General features: G+C 35.3%; 1 protein-coding gene across 5 annotated transcripts in view; it reads left to right on the top strand.

Moving 5' to 3' along the window:
* Window positions 1-16,942, top strand: part of COL21A1 (collagen type XXI alpha 1 chain) — a 176,888-nt gene that overhangs the window by 142,281 nt on the left and 17,665 nt on the right. For all 5 annotated transcript variants that reach the window (XM_082731232.1, XM_082731230.1, XM_082731233.1 and 2 more), the window contains 3 exons: window positions 11,457-11,501; window positions 13,759-13,812; window positions 15,406-15,459. In XM_082731232.1, the coding sequence (XP_082587358.1) occupies window positions 11,457-11,501; window positions 13,759-13,812; window positions 15,406-15,459 (153 nt within the window). The remainder of the gene's footprint in view (window positions 1-11,456; window positions 11,502-13,758; window positions 13,813-15,405; window positions 15,460-16,942) is intronic.

The raw sequence follows: 16,942 nt of genomic DNA, 5'->3' as shown, positions 1-16,942 counted from the left end.
CCGATCAAGGAAGGCAAGAATGGTCCCTTGCCCTTTCTGGCCCTCTGTCTCTTTCCTGCCAGCCGCTGGAGAGGAAGCCAAGTTTCCTATGTCAGAAGACATACTCTCTTAGGAAAGCAGTTAATAGATTGAGCATCTAAAATTGGCCCACATTATCTGGATAGAATTCTTATGGTCTGTATTCTTTTATAATGAAGAACGGAATTGAGAATGATTCTCTTCTTTTGGCCATTAATGAAAACTTTGGTCTTTACCATGTGTAGATAAAGCTTTGGTCTTTACCATGTGTAGATAAAGCTTTGGTCTTTACCATGTGTAGAGAAAGCTTTGGTCTTTACCATGTGTAGATAAAGCTTGGTCTTTACCATGTGTAGATAAGGCTTTGGTCTTTACCATGTGTAGATAAGGCTTTGGTCTTTACCATGTGTAGATAAAGCTTTGGTCTTTACCATGTGTAGATAAAGCTTTGGTCTTTACCATGTGTAGATAAAGCTTTGGTCTTTACCATGTGTAGATAAAGCTTTGGAAACAGGAAAAAAAATGAAAGTTTTTGTATTTGGTGATGCAAAGAAATGAATACTCTTCCATTATGTGTGGATACTGCGTATAAGTATTTATAATGAATGATTTGGCCCCACTAAAAAGGACATGTTCACTTGTTTGTTCCATAATGTGGCAGCCAAGAAAATTAATGGAGCTTAAGTTGGAAGGACAGAAGCTCTTAGAAAAATGCTTTAAAGCTAATTAAACACAGCTTATAGCAGCTGGTTGATGACTCATCCCTGTAAGCAGATTGGTAAATATGAACACTAATGCCTGGAATGCAAATTGAGGACAAAGACTCTATTTCCTTGGGAAAGGGTTATATTGTCTAAAGTACTATTATATTCTAATGGCTACACCTTGAATTTTAGTATTGGTCATTCCTAGTAGGAATTTAGCCCCAATGGTGATTTATTTTCGAAGTGGTGAATTACATAAAACTAACTTCCATCCAGGTGACTGTAGACTCCTTTCTAACACATGCTAGACTTATGATGATTGGTTTCAAGCCTGTAATGCTCTGTTGATGGATTATATAATCTTGTCACTAACTCAGCAAACATTTACAGAGTGTCCACATTCTGTCAGACATGATCCTACTCCAGGAGAATGTGGAGATTAATTTGTCACGGCCATGTCCTGAAGCAGTCACACAAGCCAGGAGATGACAGCATAGTACAAATGTTAGGTAGGCACAGGGGGTCTTGGAGAAGATGTGGACAACACTAAATGCACTCGGGACTATCACTGAGCCTGATTCATTCTTCTTTGCTTCTCAGTAATAACCTTATTGAACTATAGTATACTGTATGGTTCACTTGTTTAAAGTGTATAGAGATACTTTCCTAAACAAGGTACTCTCTTGGCCAGATTCTGGAAGATAAATCGGAGTTGGCTGGTTGTCTGGCCTGGCAAGGCAGGAACCTGGAGTATGTTTCCAAATATCGAAGTAAAAACAAAGTCATGATATTTTAGAAAAAGCTGACTTGAGTTCAGGCTGCTTAAGAGACACAGAAGGAATGGGGTAGAAATATGTGATGAAGTTGTGGGTGTAGATAGCAGCCGGTCTGTGCCACTCGAACTTAAATCCAAGAATAGTGGGACCTTTTCAAAGGTTGCAATTAGATGAGTGAGTTGATCAGATTCAGAAAGTTGGAAAAAGATCACTCTGATCGTAGAATAGAAAATGGATAAAGGTGAGCCAAGGTAGAGGACAGAGCATGGCAGAGTTCTAGCTGAGTTCTGCCCCCTACAGTTGCAACCAGGATGGGACCGATGGGAGAGGAGGCAGGGCGAGTGCGACTGATCTGAAATGAACTGAAGCAGGACCAGCAGAGCTTGAGGATTGTTTGGATGTGGCACTTAAGATGAAAAAGGTTGATTTTCAAAGTCCTACTGCATGGACGATGACACAGACAACCAGGTAATAAACAGGAAAGAGAGTAAGAAGCATTAGTTTGGCCTGGGGAGGTGACCCTAAGGTATTTTCAAATGGAACCTATCTAGATAATAACAGAAGCATTTAAATAGGCGGCCTATGCTTTGGGTAATGAACAAAGGATAGACACAGCTAATGAAATTCTAATAAGAAATAGTGGGTCAGATTCTAAGGACATTTTAGCATTTTGCAAATACTGTGGGTAGTAGGTTGAAAAATACTACCCTCCCCCACGCTAGGTCATCAGACCCTAATGCCTGCAACCTGTAAATGTTATCTCATATGAATAAAGGGTCTTTGCAGATGTGATTATGATATTGTGATGAAGAAATTATTCTGGGTTATCTGAGGAGGGGGGCTGATCTCAGTTGAAAGGCCCTAAGAGCTGAACTGAAGTTTCTCAGAGGCATCCCTGAGAACATGGCGGCTGCTACTGGAGCAATATGGCCCCAAGTCAAGGAGTGCTGGCAGCTCCAAGATGGGAGACAGGGTATGGATTCTCCCCTAGAGTTTCTGTGGGGAGTGCAGTGCTATCAAGACCCGGACTTCAGACTTCTAGCCTCTAGAACCTTGAGAAAATAAAATGGCATTGTTTTAAACAACCAGGTTTGTGGTGAAATTTTTTTTTAACAACTGTCACAGGAAACTAGTACACTGAGGCTTTGATCTAGTGATATTTTATTTAGCAATGGACCCATGTAAAAAGGCCATGGAAGCACATACTGATATCTCGCAAACACTAGGCAGCACCTGTATTGATTAAACATATTTGGGATTAAAGCAAGTCAGCAAGTTTAAGTGACAATTTGGTTAAAAGAAAGGCTCTTCAGCCACCCCTATTTTCTGATTCATAAATTTTGTTAACCTCTCCTGTGTTTTAAAAAACTTTCTTCATCCACTTCTTATTTTTCTGCATTTTTGCATCATTCTGCTTAGTAAATTTTAGCCCATATGTCTTCTCTGTAGTCTTCATTGTCTTGCAAAGTTGGAACAGATTTAATGTCTGATACTAAATGTATTATGTATATAAACTGTATAAAATGTATACATACCTAAGCATAGTTTAAAATGAGATACTTTATAAATGTGTATGTATAATAAATAATCTACATGGTAAACATATGGTTTAATCCTGTTTTGGATCACTTTGCTTATTTTTTCTCCAGGGTGGTTTTTGATGTCTGTTATGTTCCATTTTTACTTATCAGTACTTTATTTTCTTCCCTAAGTGTACCATTGTTTTGTAATCCATTATAAAACAAACAAACAAACAAACAAGGGGGTGGATTTGGAGTGTTTTACAGTGTTTCTTTTTTTAAAAAAGATCTTAAGCTTGTCAGACTACATTTTCAGTTTTGTACCAAGGGATAAAGAACAGTCTGATTGCTTCAAGGAATCCTTAGTTGTTGGAAGTGTGTTTTCTGAACTTCTCACCAATAACTTTGCTTTTATCTTGGGCAGTTGAGGCAGGTGGGGTGACAGGGCAGCCGCATACTAGAATTCACCAGCAGTTGAAAAACGAAAACTGGAACATTCATGTTTGACCAAATGAGTTTGTAGATCAAATTATGTTGACCCACTACTTCGCCATAACCAGTTGTTGCTAGCCAAACTATCTGCAGTTTCCATGTTTTCACTCTTCTTTGTCATAGCTATGACAAGTATAGCTGTACTTGTCCTGGTGCTCAATCCTGATGACCTGCTGTATCTAGTGCTAAACTTTTGCTCAGTCTGAGCCATTTGCTCGCTAGTTCTCTCCTAATTGACCAGCCCCAGGTGGCTCAGAGCAAAGATGGGTAGGCAGCAGCTGGATTCCACTACTTGAGCCAAGATTCCTGGAGCTCCATGAGGATAAGAGAAAGGATGACACATTTCCTGGACCTATGGAGGTGAGCATGTGTTTCTTAAATAAGAGAAAATGTCTGTTGTATCATTTTTATAGGGGTGAAGATGTGGGGGTCACTGTACTGTATTTGAGGACATTGGCTCATAGAGGTTTTAGTTTCCTTTCTTCATGTCTTTCGAATTCTTGCTAAACCACATGTGGTGCTTGTGTCTGTGGTGTAATGTTAGCTGGTGAACTGGTCCAAGTCATCATGTTCTTAAGAGACAAGTAGGCCTTTTGTTTCATCAACTTCTCTCTGGGCTGTTTGACATGTCATTTTTATGCTTATAAAGCCAAAGACATCCATAAAATTCTCAGGAAAATTTCATGTTGAAAGGCTATGGTGGTTTCCCATAAAGTATAATTCACTTCATTATCTTCATAATGTGGTGAGATCTTTATTTACCTACTTGATTATATTTTTTTATTTATATCAAGAAGAAAGGTTAAAAGGGGAAAAACCTGAATTCTATTATTTTTCCTATTTGATTTGCAACTGAACGGCAAGCTTTTTGTACAGGTCTTCTGTACAGATTTGTAACATTTTTACCCCCACTCCTCTTTCAGGCATGAAAAGTGACACAACCTTGGTATGTGTTGAGTGGAACAACCTTAACCTGATGTCTCCTAAGAATTTCCCATGGCATTTCTCAGTGTGAAAGCAACTCACATCAAACAACTTAGAATGTTTGAAACACTTGTATTTATTATTTAAATTCCAGGGTTATGTTTTAAAACCTGATTGAGAGTCATCCTTAGAATACATTTTGAAATAGGTTTTATCTAAATCAAATTATGTACACATCTGATTTGTCTGCAGGAGTGACTGAATTGTAAGCAATGTGTGCAAAACTTTGGTCTCCCCAAATAGGGCTTTTGGTTTTGTAATGACTATGAAACTATTGTATCTTTTTCTTTACACATGAAAAGCAAATGTTGGCCCATTATCTGTATAAGTTAGTTAATAAAATCCCACCAGATTTAAGAAAGCATCTGTTTCTTTCCTTACAAACGATTTCGCTGGTATAGTAAACAAGACCACCATCAAACACCTTTATCACATCATAGATTTTAAATTTAGAGGCTCTGTGTCTATGGTACTGATCATTTTTCTTATTGTTCTGAAGAAATCTCTAAAATATGTTCATTGTAAAGTTTTGGATAAGCATCAAAATGTACTTATTTCCATTTTTCTCATTTATTCATTCCTTATAATTCAAAAAAGGCTTTATTGAACTCTGAAATGACAAGAGCAATGAATGTAATTGAACTTTGAAATGCTGCATGATTAGTTCTCAGAATGGGTAGCACGACCTGTGGGTAAAGAGAATCTCATGTTGCTTATAGAGGCTCAGTATTCTCATTGACATACGGATTGATTACATCCACCTCAGTTTTGAAGAGAAGGGGTGAGAGGAAACACCATCTATACAGGATATTTAGATTTCAAAGATTTCAAGACTTTGACTTTCAAATTATGTTCTTTAGTCATACAGAGGCTGGGGTTGTTTTGTGTGCTTTTTATCTTTGTTGTAAGGTATCATATGATCATTTTGAATTAGTCCAAATACATTCTCCATTTTCAGAGCATGAAAATATGGAATTCACAGTGTTATTCAAGACAAGGCATATTTATTTTAATACTGGGTTCATGATCCATAAAAATGCTATTTTAGTAGATGAAATGAGAATGTTTTTCATTCGTTCTATTTTCTTAAGTGTGGAAACTAATATATTTTTTATGTGATCTGGAGTGCACACTTTGGTAATGAGATTTTTTCATTCTGATGAGCTCTTTTTTTGTTGTTGTCTTTAAAAAATATTTCCAAGATGCTTGAGTGTGGTTACCACATTGAACACTAGACAAATGTTTTATGCCTCTGAGAACATCAGAAAATCATTTATGTTCTCCGTATGTTAGGGTGTGTTACAGATGGGTACATACAGATGGGTAATATCTGAGAAAGAGCACTTGAAAATATTTGTTTATACCAATATGCATTTTTATTTTTGATAATCAGATAAATACCTAATAGGTAATTGTCAATAGTGTCAGATGGATTATAAAAATTACTTTTGTAATTTTGAATACTGAACTGTTATTTGAAACAAATATACTTTAAGTCATAGCTGCTTTGCTGTTTTAATTTTGTTTTCTTTAAAAGATTGTGGCTTTGAAACTCTTTCGGCATAGATTCACACTTCTGAGTTTGTAGGGGAAAAAAGTACGTTTTTAACAAAAGTTTATTAATCATGAGTAGACTTGTATCGAGAATGTTCTAGAAGTCATGTATGACTCTAATGGTTCACAATGAATTTAATCTACTGGAAATGATCAAGTGAGATTGGCATATAACTTTCTTTTAATAATTTTATTAGAAGATAGGGCCTTGGTATTTTTCAATGAAGATCTCTTTCTTGCAAGTGAAGTATAGTGATTTGATGAACTAATACTAATAAGGGCAAAGGAATTTTATGATGTCTGCATAAAAAAGAGTGCACTTACTTGATGGATTTAGTGAAGTATGAAAAACTTATGAATAATGCATTTTAAGAATGGAATTACTAATGAGACAAAAGGAGAAACTACCATGAGAGAGCTTTAGGATTATTGCAGATTCTTACTGAGATGTGGAGTCAGGTGCTAATATTTGCCAAGCAATTCTAGAACATATGATATTGTACCAGGTGGTTTTAGATAGAGTAGTTTCTCTGCAGTTAGAAGAAATAGAATATTTACTCAATAAACATATTGTTCAAAGGTTTATTTAAAAAACCTATGGTAGGTCAAAATTCTTAAATGCCATCAAAGTGAAGTTAATCATGAGAAGCTGAGTATTAAGACTTTTGGTGAAGGGTTAAAAATTGGTGGGGAAATGATCTATAGTTGTTTTTGAGTAAAGAGACTTAAAATGGATTATATGAAAATTTAATTGGTAGATAATCATAAAAACTTCTTGATGACTTTTCTAGCTTAATACCCCAATGCAAATAATGTTCAAGAGTTAGTTGCTTGGTTGGTTGGTTTACTATATATAGAACAGTGTTTCTCCAACTCTGATCCAGAGTACCTTAACCAGAATCACCAGAGATGGTTATAAAGTTCAGTTTCCTGGTTCATCCCAGTGCTAATGTATCAGAATTAGGGCCTAAAGCCCAGGAAACTGTGTTTTTAATGGCTGCCCTTATCTGTGTCTGATATAAAATTTGATAACCAGTGACATAGAGACTACGATACAGGTTGATCAAAATAGAGGAATATGAAGGTAGGAAAAAGACAAAGTTACCTAGGGAAGAAGAAATTCATACAGTGTTACTCAGATTACCTTTTTTTCCCCCTTAAAGATTAAAGGGAGTAGTAAAACTGTGTTAAAATATTAAAGGGAATAGTAAAGCTGGGGATTTCCTTATTATGGGTTTATTGCAAATACTTATATATTGGTTTGTTTAGGTTTGGCAGCTGCGGTTGTGAGTTACTTCTCTTTAGCGTTCTCTTACCACAGCGTAATCTTTATACATCATTCATAATGATCTGTCAGTTAGTGTGGAATTTTAAAAAAGAATTGAAAAACATCGTGGGGTTCAACTGAAAGTACATTTGAAACTTTTGGTTATATTTTCCTGAAAGCATTGTGATGGAATACATGTGAATGTTTAAAAAGCAAAAATCATTGTAGTTAAAGTTAGCCAAATAGGAAAAAACAAAGGTAGTGGATGAGGGCACTGCCAATATGATGCCGCCTAGTGGGAAGCCTTAGATTGCTGGAGTCCTCTTGGGTGCAAGGGGATGTTTTGGAGACAAGGGTAGAGAGATGCAAGGTAGAAAGACCCCACCCCTCCCCCCACCCCCAACCACCACCAAAAAAAAAAAAAAAAAAGACGTCCTTTAAACGGAGGAGGAGGACACATTTTGAGACGGGTGGGGGGAATTGACTTCATCTATTTCACAACTTTCAAAGGTCAGGGAGGAGCTGTGAAAAGACAGTCATGAAAATTTGTTCATTAAAGTGCCAGCACTGAGCTAAGCACTTGTGAGAGTTAATTGATATAATGTACTAACTCTCTGAGGTAGATTTTCTTATTTTGCCCCGTATAAAATGGAGATACTGAGATTCCACAGTTTAAATAACAGGTTTGGAGTCCATCAGCCCCTGGATAATGAGATGGCTGACTTCACTGTCTAAACCTGAAACCGCTTCCATTGGGCTTTTATTAATCACTATAATAACAGTTGTAATTTTTGTAGCTAATAAGAACAGTACTCCAACCTATAGGTGCTTTTTCTTCATGAATCTTTAGGAACAAACAAATCACTTCTTGATACAATAGAAAACGTAACATTCTTCTGATATTTTGATAACTGTATATTAAATATCTATACCACTGTATGGAAAGGTTAAAAATTTTGATATAAAAATACCATTAATGGGTTAGATTTGTTTTTAGTACATTGAAAATAGTGCATTACATAAGGCAGATTGGCTCCAAGATGCTCTGATTTCAGGGATAAGATAACTGAATTCTTTGGACATGAGAAAGTATCAAGTAATATTTTTTGTGTATTCTAAGTAATGTATCATGGGCACATTTCCTTCATTGCAAAGTGGACTTTAGGAAATAGAGACCAAACCCTTTATACCAAATTATGTATTTCTATTCTTAATGACTTTTTGTTACACATCAATGGTTTAATGGTTACGGAGAAAATTCTAGAACATTTTTATGTCAACATTTTTTCACCACAACATTATGCAGGATTTTCCAGTTGACTTTCTGCTCTTTCTCAAACCCAAACTGAAATCACAGAAGTAGGGGAAATATACCCCTTTACTCTTACCAGATAAAATGCTTGTTTCTTTCTTTATTTACACATTCTCACAGTTGACTGAATCCAAAACCACACAGGCCAAAAGTGAAATATAAAATAGTTTGCTTGGAAAACATTTGCTGTATGAAGTAATTGTCACTAAATACTTTGGATCGACAAACTGGTAAATTTCAAATGGTTTTGAATAATACTTCTGCTAGTGTAAAATTGGCAAAGTTTAGTGAATTTCAATAATGGAAGCCCAGAAAAATAAAATCTAGCAGAATTTTATTAACTAATATAGCTCTGACTGACTTCAGTTCTGATTAATTTCTTTCTCAACAGTCTTTTATTCCATGCATACCCATGGTATCATGTTAGTTTTGCCAAGAATTGTTTTTATAAATCAGTTTTACATCTTCTTTTTAAATATAATGTAGTTTTATATATTTCTGTTTATATTTATAAAATAAGCAATAGTTCTTGGCATAATTAGACATAGAATATATGACTTCATATCTCTGAAATACATTTTCATGTTTTACTAACATGTTAAGATGATAAGAAGAGGAATCTTTTCTTTTTTTCAAATTTGAAATTTCCCCCCAAACACTCTCAATATCTCATACGCTGAAATAAGATTTGGGCTATGTCCTAATATAGACCAAGCTCAGTATTATAATTATTTAAATAATAAGACATCAGATCAGATCCAGGGAGTGAACTCTGGAGGCTCTCAAGGGCTCCTGGGAGGTGGATGTCAGGGTGCCTGGGCATAACTCCATTTGCCCCCACAGTGAAGACACTGCCTATCTGACACCGGAATTGGCTTCAGAAACAGAAGTAGAGGCAGTATGTCTGTTAACTGGTTTGTACTAATGTCACATTGTGTGAGGGCCTAGAGACTTGAATCGTGATGAAACTCTAAGCAACAAAAGACAGAATGCAGCAAGAAATCAAGCTTCTCAGGTCTGATGGTATCGTGGGCAACTGTTTGACCCTGATTAGAGATTCTTGGACCCAAGGGACACTGCATGGCCACTGCATGGCCACAGCAGTGTCTAGTGTCCACTAGTGTCCAGTGTCTAGCACCACTTTCAGCGTAGAACAATGTATGTCTGTCTTGTATCTGCTAAGATTTTACAGGCAGGTTTTATTTAAATTCCGGACTTAATGTAGACCTTTAGTGAGTTTGTGTATATGTGTGTTTCAATGGGAGCTGATTACAGATGGTTTCATGCCAAGTTATGGTCTATGAACTGGAGGGCTTTATTTGGAACATTATTGATCTTAATTGATTGCATTGAGAATATGCATTTTCTGCCTTGGAAGGATACAATTTATATCATTCTGTGTTCTTTCTATGTAGAACTCAGTTATTTTAATTTTCTGTATGTCTTAAAGAAAACTATGGTATGTTTTATAATGTTACTTTAAAATTTACATGGTTTTTTGTTATTTTATAATTCATATGTTTATGAAAGCTTGTGTTTTCAACTAGACTACAATCCCTCCGTTGATAGTCTTTGCTCACATACAAACTTTGTTCTCTGCAAAGGGTGTAGTGCCATGGCAAAATGAATGGAGCCAAATAAAATCAACATGAAATCCAATTTATGATTCAAGTTCAGATTTTAAAACCAGAACTATATGCATGTGTCTTGCATTATAATTGTGGCTAACACATTGACCAGTATTGTGTTAATAAAGTCAAGATGTGAAAATCAAAATAATGGCCTACTCTCCCTGTAATAGAAGATAACTTGATCTCATTGTCAGTGGCCTCTCTACCACCTGCCTTGATTTACTCAGGAGTGCTGCTGTTCTTTGAGTGCCATGATAGTGCAGAGGCTTTCAAAGAAATACTGATGGGGCCCTGTTTCCTCATCTTTCAAATTCCTCTTTCTGCCATCTGTCTATGATGCTTATTGTAACTGAAGTGCCATCGAGAAAGAAGCCAAGAAGAATGAATAAAAAATGAAAATTGATTAGTACCATCACTGTTTGCTTTGGCTGGTAAAAGATTATTTTGAAAAAAAAAAAAAAAAAGATTATTTTGGTAAATGCACTGAAGGACCAACAGTAGAACTGCTTTCCCATTAATGAATGTGCTAATGTTATTCTCAAATTTATACAATGAACATTAATATTCTATAATCTTGCTGGAGAACTTGTACATCTAGGTTGAACCATGTGAAAGAGTTCTCTCTCCTTCTGTCCTGAAACTGTGACCTGCATATTCTTCGTGGTTTTATCAATAACGGAATCATTAGGAGAATGATTGTATTTTAGATAAGGAAATATGTTCCTGGGTATCTCATGGCTCAGTTTGGAGGATATTGGTTAATCTTATTAGTTTTTAATTATGGTTGTGAGGCAGTGGGGCCCTTTGGAATCGTACTAAATCTGAACTCCTATGACTTTACAGGTTTTCTTGCATTATTCATTTTAAATAGTAAAGGAATATATTCAAATGAAGCATCCTTCTTATTTTATCACTTATGTTGGTTTGAAAGAAGAACCAGGTTAATATTTAGTAAGTTTTTCTTTTTGGAAGACTGTATTTAAAATTTGAACTATCAGTAGATGTTCATATAATATTGGCTCTCATAAATTTTCTCTTTTCCAAATTGGATTATCAGTAGCAGTGTTATGTTTTAAGTGGATGACAGAAGTTTGAAATTATGCATTATTTACAAGTAAAAAATCCAGTTAGGACTTATTCTTCCTTATGATACAGTCCATACTTTTTAAAATTGAAATTTTACTTTATTACTTTTTAGGGAATGCCAGGATTTCCTGGAAACCAAGGATTAATGGGACAAAAGGTGAGTATTAATGAAACTTGAAAGATTTGGGGCTAGATCTATTTATTAAAAGGGCAAAGTGATGATGACTTCACATAGAACACATTCTTCCCACTTTTGTAGCAACAGTTAATTGTTCAAATATTATATAATTTCAGAAGCTATTATTTTATCCTTATAATTAGCTTTTGTTTTGTTGTTTTATACAGATGTGCTTTCTGTTTTATACATGTGCTTTCTGATTTTACGTGGTTACTTTTCTAATGCCCTTTGACTATCCTTTTGGGATAATTTTACTACTTCCTGAACTATATCTTTATCAGTTCTTTTTTTTTTTATTTTTAAGATTTTTACTTATTTATTTGACAGACAGAGATCACAAGTAGGCAGAGAGTCAGGCAGAGAAAGAGGAAGGGAAGCAGGCTTCCCGCTGAGCAGAGAGCCCGATGTGTGGCTCCATCCCAGAACCCTGGGGTCATGACCTGAGCTGAAGGCAGAGGCTTTAACCCACTGAGCCACACAGGTGCCCCTCTTTATCAGTTCTTATTACACATATCTAGGTAACAAGTTTTCAGATTTTATCTAATCTTAGATATTTTACTCTTGGTTTTGAGGGATCATTTTGTAGGGTATATTACACTGAAACACGTTGAGGATTTTCTTCTATTGTCCTCAGGGTTCCCTTATTACTATAAAACATTTGCTTTCATTCTAATTATTGTTCTTTTGTAAGTGGTCTGCCCCTTTCTTTGGGATTCTTCTAAGGTATTTTGTCTTTCATGTTCTAAAACTCATTACTGCGAATCTAGTTGTGTATTTCTCTTTATTTACTCTGAGGAGAATTCACTTTCCTTCCTGACTCTATGGAATTATTTCCATTAATTCTGGAAGATATCGCTTATTATTTCCAAATTATATCTCTTCCAATCTTTGGAACAAAGATTAAAATTACAGTTAGATGAATTTTATTCCTTCTCATTTTGTACTCCATGTTTCTGAAGAGCTTCTTATTTTCATATTCTTGATTCTAACATTCTGGTTAAATTTTTTAGATATATTTCCCATTGTACTTATTCTTCCTTTACTGTGTCTGCTCTGTTTTTTAAACTAGCAATTGATTTAAAACAAAACAATCATACTTTTCATTTCTAAAAGTTCAACTTTTTAATAACATCTTTTTATTCTTTTTTTTTTTTACATCTTTTTATTCTTGATAGCATCTTGTTCCTTACAGTCCTAGTGATCATTCATGATTCCATTCTTTAATATGTAAAGACCTCCTATATTATTCTAAATTCTCTTTCTAACAGTTCCAATATCTGCAATTGTTATTTCTGTTAACTCTCAGTCTTGTAGCTTGATGCCTCTTTCTTTCTTGATAAATATGAGTTCATTGCTTCATGTTAATTGGCGTGAGTTCTGGCAGCCTAATCAGGCCATGGAGAGCTGCCTCCTACTAGTAACCATGGATATCAGGTCAGCCCCCTCTAAGAGTCCTGGGTGTTCATAGGGATTAAGGATTCCCACCCTCTTTCCATGGCTAGTCCACCATTCACTTTCTGATGCACTGTAGACACCTCCAGCCTTCTTGGCTCCTGTATCTCTACCTCTGGCAAGGTTTCTGCATAGATCCAAATCCTCATAATTACAGTGTCAATCCAAATCCTCATAATCACAGTGTCAACCCAAAGTATATTTTATTAAAATAAGGGATCTTTGAAGATCTCTCCAACTTCTTATAAGACAGCACTCTATCCCAGAGAATGGTCTTTCCAGGTTTTTGTTCTTGTTGTTAAGAATTCAAAGACTCACTTGGAATACCTAGTTAGCCACAATCCAAGAAATTGAAGTATAAATGCTATTATTCTATGTCCTGTATTTTCTTAATTTATGTTTACTATCATGTTTCTTAATCTATGATAAATAAAAGAAAATTTTTCATGTGATACTCCCCCCCCCCCCCCCCCCGCCAACTGTTCTCTCACCTCACCAACTCTCTGTGAACTTCCAGGTCTTCATTTGAAACAATGATAGTATCACTCCTGATTTTCTTGTAAAGATATAGGACTTAGTGATTTCACAGACCCTATGCCCAAATCTTTAAGGTGTTTTATTCCTGATTTTTCTATCCTATGTTGCTTCTGGTTTACAGTAGAGAAAGAGAAAGAAGACTGGGCTGATTGGTAGTGGATTTTCATTCCATAATGTTTCAGTAGGGAATTCCTGGAAATGGATTTATAATTCAAAATTTTAAATTTGATCTGTATTTGATTTTTAGGGAGAAACTGGACCTCCAGGACCACTAGGAAAAAAAGGAGCTCCGGGAATTCCTGTATGTTAATGTCATTATTATCAGGGTGTTTGAAATACAGTTTCGATGTACCAGGAGTTCTTATTTTGGAGTTTATAAAACTTGGGGGTGGGAATTCAACAGTGATATTTGGGGGATCCACAAATCCATTTGTATGAAAATAATTATATCCATTTTTCTAGAGGATTCCACATTTCTTCCCACCCAAATAAAGATCAAGAATTCATAATGTAGATAAATCAGAAAACAAATATTCTATCTATTCATTAAAAAACTACATACCATAAAAAGGTCTAAAACATAATAATTTTTTTCACTTTTTAAAACTACATATTTTTACACTAATGATGGAGAATATATTCAGAACACATAGTATAGCAAGATCCTAAATTAGTGAACAAATAATTTTAGGAAGTTTTGAGAGTGGAAGGGACATATGAGTTTGGTATTAGAAATTATGAAAATCCTATTGTATGTGTGCAAGATTGTATAAAAATTGCTAGAAGTGATGTTGATTTTAACCTATGAATCAAATTGCCTATAATAACTTTAAGTAAAATGGTTATCTTTAATGTTTAACAGTTAAAGGCTTTATGTCAATTAAAAACACAGATATTTTATTCATTGTTTGGTAAAAGAGTTGGTGAATTTTGCACATAAGAGTAAGAAAGAAAAATATTATGCACAAGATATGAATTTGACTTTAGGGGAGTTTTGAAAGAAGATTCTTTCCTTTAAAATGGAGTAATCTGTCTCCACTGTCACTACCACATCATTTGTTCATTGAAATAATATACTTGGTTATTTACCAGGATCTATGTTAGCTAGAGCTTCACTGAACTTTGAGAATATGTACACTTATTATATCTAATATTTCATACATGCTTCAGTGAACCAGTATATTTTACATTTTATAGTTAGAACAATATCCTAAATTAATAGCAAAGCATAGTAGTGATGACATAGAATCTTCAGGATGATCCTACTGAGATAACGTTTTCTGATGATATTAATTGCATAGTTTTTGCTCATCAAGTATTCTTGGCTATGTTTAAGAGAAAGCAAATGTTTTCAATGTACGTAATGGTATTTAAAGTAGAATGTAAATTAAGTTAGTTCCTTGTTGCTAGAGTAATTATTGTCATACTTTGAATTATATGGTTAGTTACAAATATGACCATTTTGTAACTTGAAGAGAGATTGTTATATTCAGGGAATTTATTAGGTTGTAACTCTTTCAAAATATCGTTTAAGAAAACAGAAATTGAATGTAAAGTTAACCAGGATGACATCTGTGAAGAAACCTAATTCTTAGCCAACTTGACAAAAGGGAGAAAGTAAGAATGTAGGAAAGAAAACCAACTTGTGTTTATATTTGTCTTTTACTAGCATTCCAGGAATTTTTGCTATTTGTAAGTTATTTGAGCAACCATGTTAGGAGGGCTTTGCTTTTTTCACTATCCTTTATTTGGATCTCTGTGGGGAACTTTTCCTCATATTGTATTATTTTCTAGCAGATTAATTATTATGAGAATGTGTGCCTTGGAAATGGGTTTAATATTTTTTAAATAATGTTTTCTAAGTTACTCTCGAAACTTCCACTTAAAAATGTAGGGTTTGATGGGACGTGATGGCTCGCCCGGTCAGCCTGGGACACCAGGATCTAAGGTAAATAAAATGAAATTCATAAGATAGAAAACTTTGTGGAAAATGACCACTTATGTACTCAGTAAAACCTAACTCTACTGATTTTACTTAAAATGTGGTTTTAATTCTATGGATGGTCATTTGTAAGAATGAAATGTTAGACAGAAACTAAACATATAAAAACAGGATGATGTAAAGCGGGTCTGGTGTGAGCTGGAAAGTGTCCAGAATCTCTGACTACTTGACCCCCTCTTCCTCTCTTGTCATCCCAGGGGCACCAAGGACTGTGTAGAGTTGCACGGGGTTTGCTTCCAAACCCCACCAATGGAGTGGGTTAGTAGTTAGGATTGAGGATAACTTTTTACCGGTTCCTAAGTCATCGTCTTGATATTTTTATTTGGTAGTATGTATATGGAATTTTTATTGTAAAATGCTTGTCATGAGTTTTATTAGGTGTTTTCTCCTTCAGGACTGTGGGTAAGATAGTACTTGATCTTTACTTTCATTTTTAAGAAATGTCAGGCAAGCCTGACAAATATGTTTAGAATGTCAGGTTAGGTTATTCTCAAGATAGAACTGAAACTCTGAATACCATGGTTTGACTATATTCTAGGTGATAGAATACCATGCTAAGAAAACTATTGTGGATTTTTTTTTTCTTGGTTTATTGGAGGCTCAAATCAAGTATGTTCTGGCTAGACTCAGACTGTTCTCAAGTATTTAATGAGTAGAATGTAGGACAACCTTCCAAACGGAAATGATGGAATTCCTGTTTGAAAGAATTAAACCTTTAACTAGACATTGTCCCATGGGAATAGACTCTGGCATACAAAATGAGTGGATGAGGAGATGACTTAATCTATTCTGCTTTCAGTTTCAAAACTATTTAGAGAAAGAAATAGAATAAAGCATCATGGGAACCCAGTGATCAGAGAAAAGTAGCTACTGCCCTTCCATCAGTGGTGAACCCTTGTGAATTGTTGGAGTATTGTGTGTCCTACAGTAGTAATTAGTACTGAATTAGTAGTACTGAATTGGTATAAAACCTTTACCAAGTAGATTCTGTGTAATTTCTTTCTTTCTTTCTTTCTTTCTTTCTTTCTTTCTTTCTTTCTTTCTTTCTTTCTTTCTTTCTTTCTTCTTCTTCCTTCTTTCTTTCTTTCTTTCGATTCATTTATTTGAGATAGAATGAGAGAGAATGAGCTGGAGTGAGGGGCAGAGTAGGTTCTCATTTGAGCAGGGAGCCTGATTCAGGGCTGGATCCCAGGACTTTGGGATCATGACCTGAGCTGAAGGCAGACGCTTAACCAACTGAGCCACCCAGGCGCCCCTCAAAGTCATTTTCTGAGAAGATACAGAGTAGTCATATACTCCTAAGGAACAGGGGTACAGTGGACTCCCGCCACGGTGTTCTGGATGTTCTAATTCTTACGAATTCAGCCTACGATTTCCTCACCTTGTTTTTATCAGCTGTTTCACATCATTAGCTCACACTGAGCTGGGG

This window comes from Mustela nivalis (genome assembly GCF_964662115.1).
Source record: "Mustela nivalis genome assembly, chromosome: 5".
Classification (NCBI taxonomy): domain Eukaryota; kingdom Metazoa; phylum Chordata; class Mammalia; order Carnivora; family Mustelidae; genus Mustela; species Mustela nivalis.
Note: the sequence above shows the minus strand (reverse complement) of the source record. Positions and strands in the feature narration are given on the sequence as shown.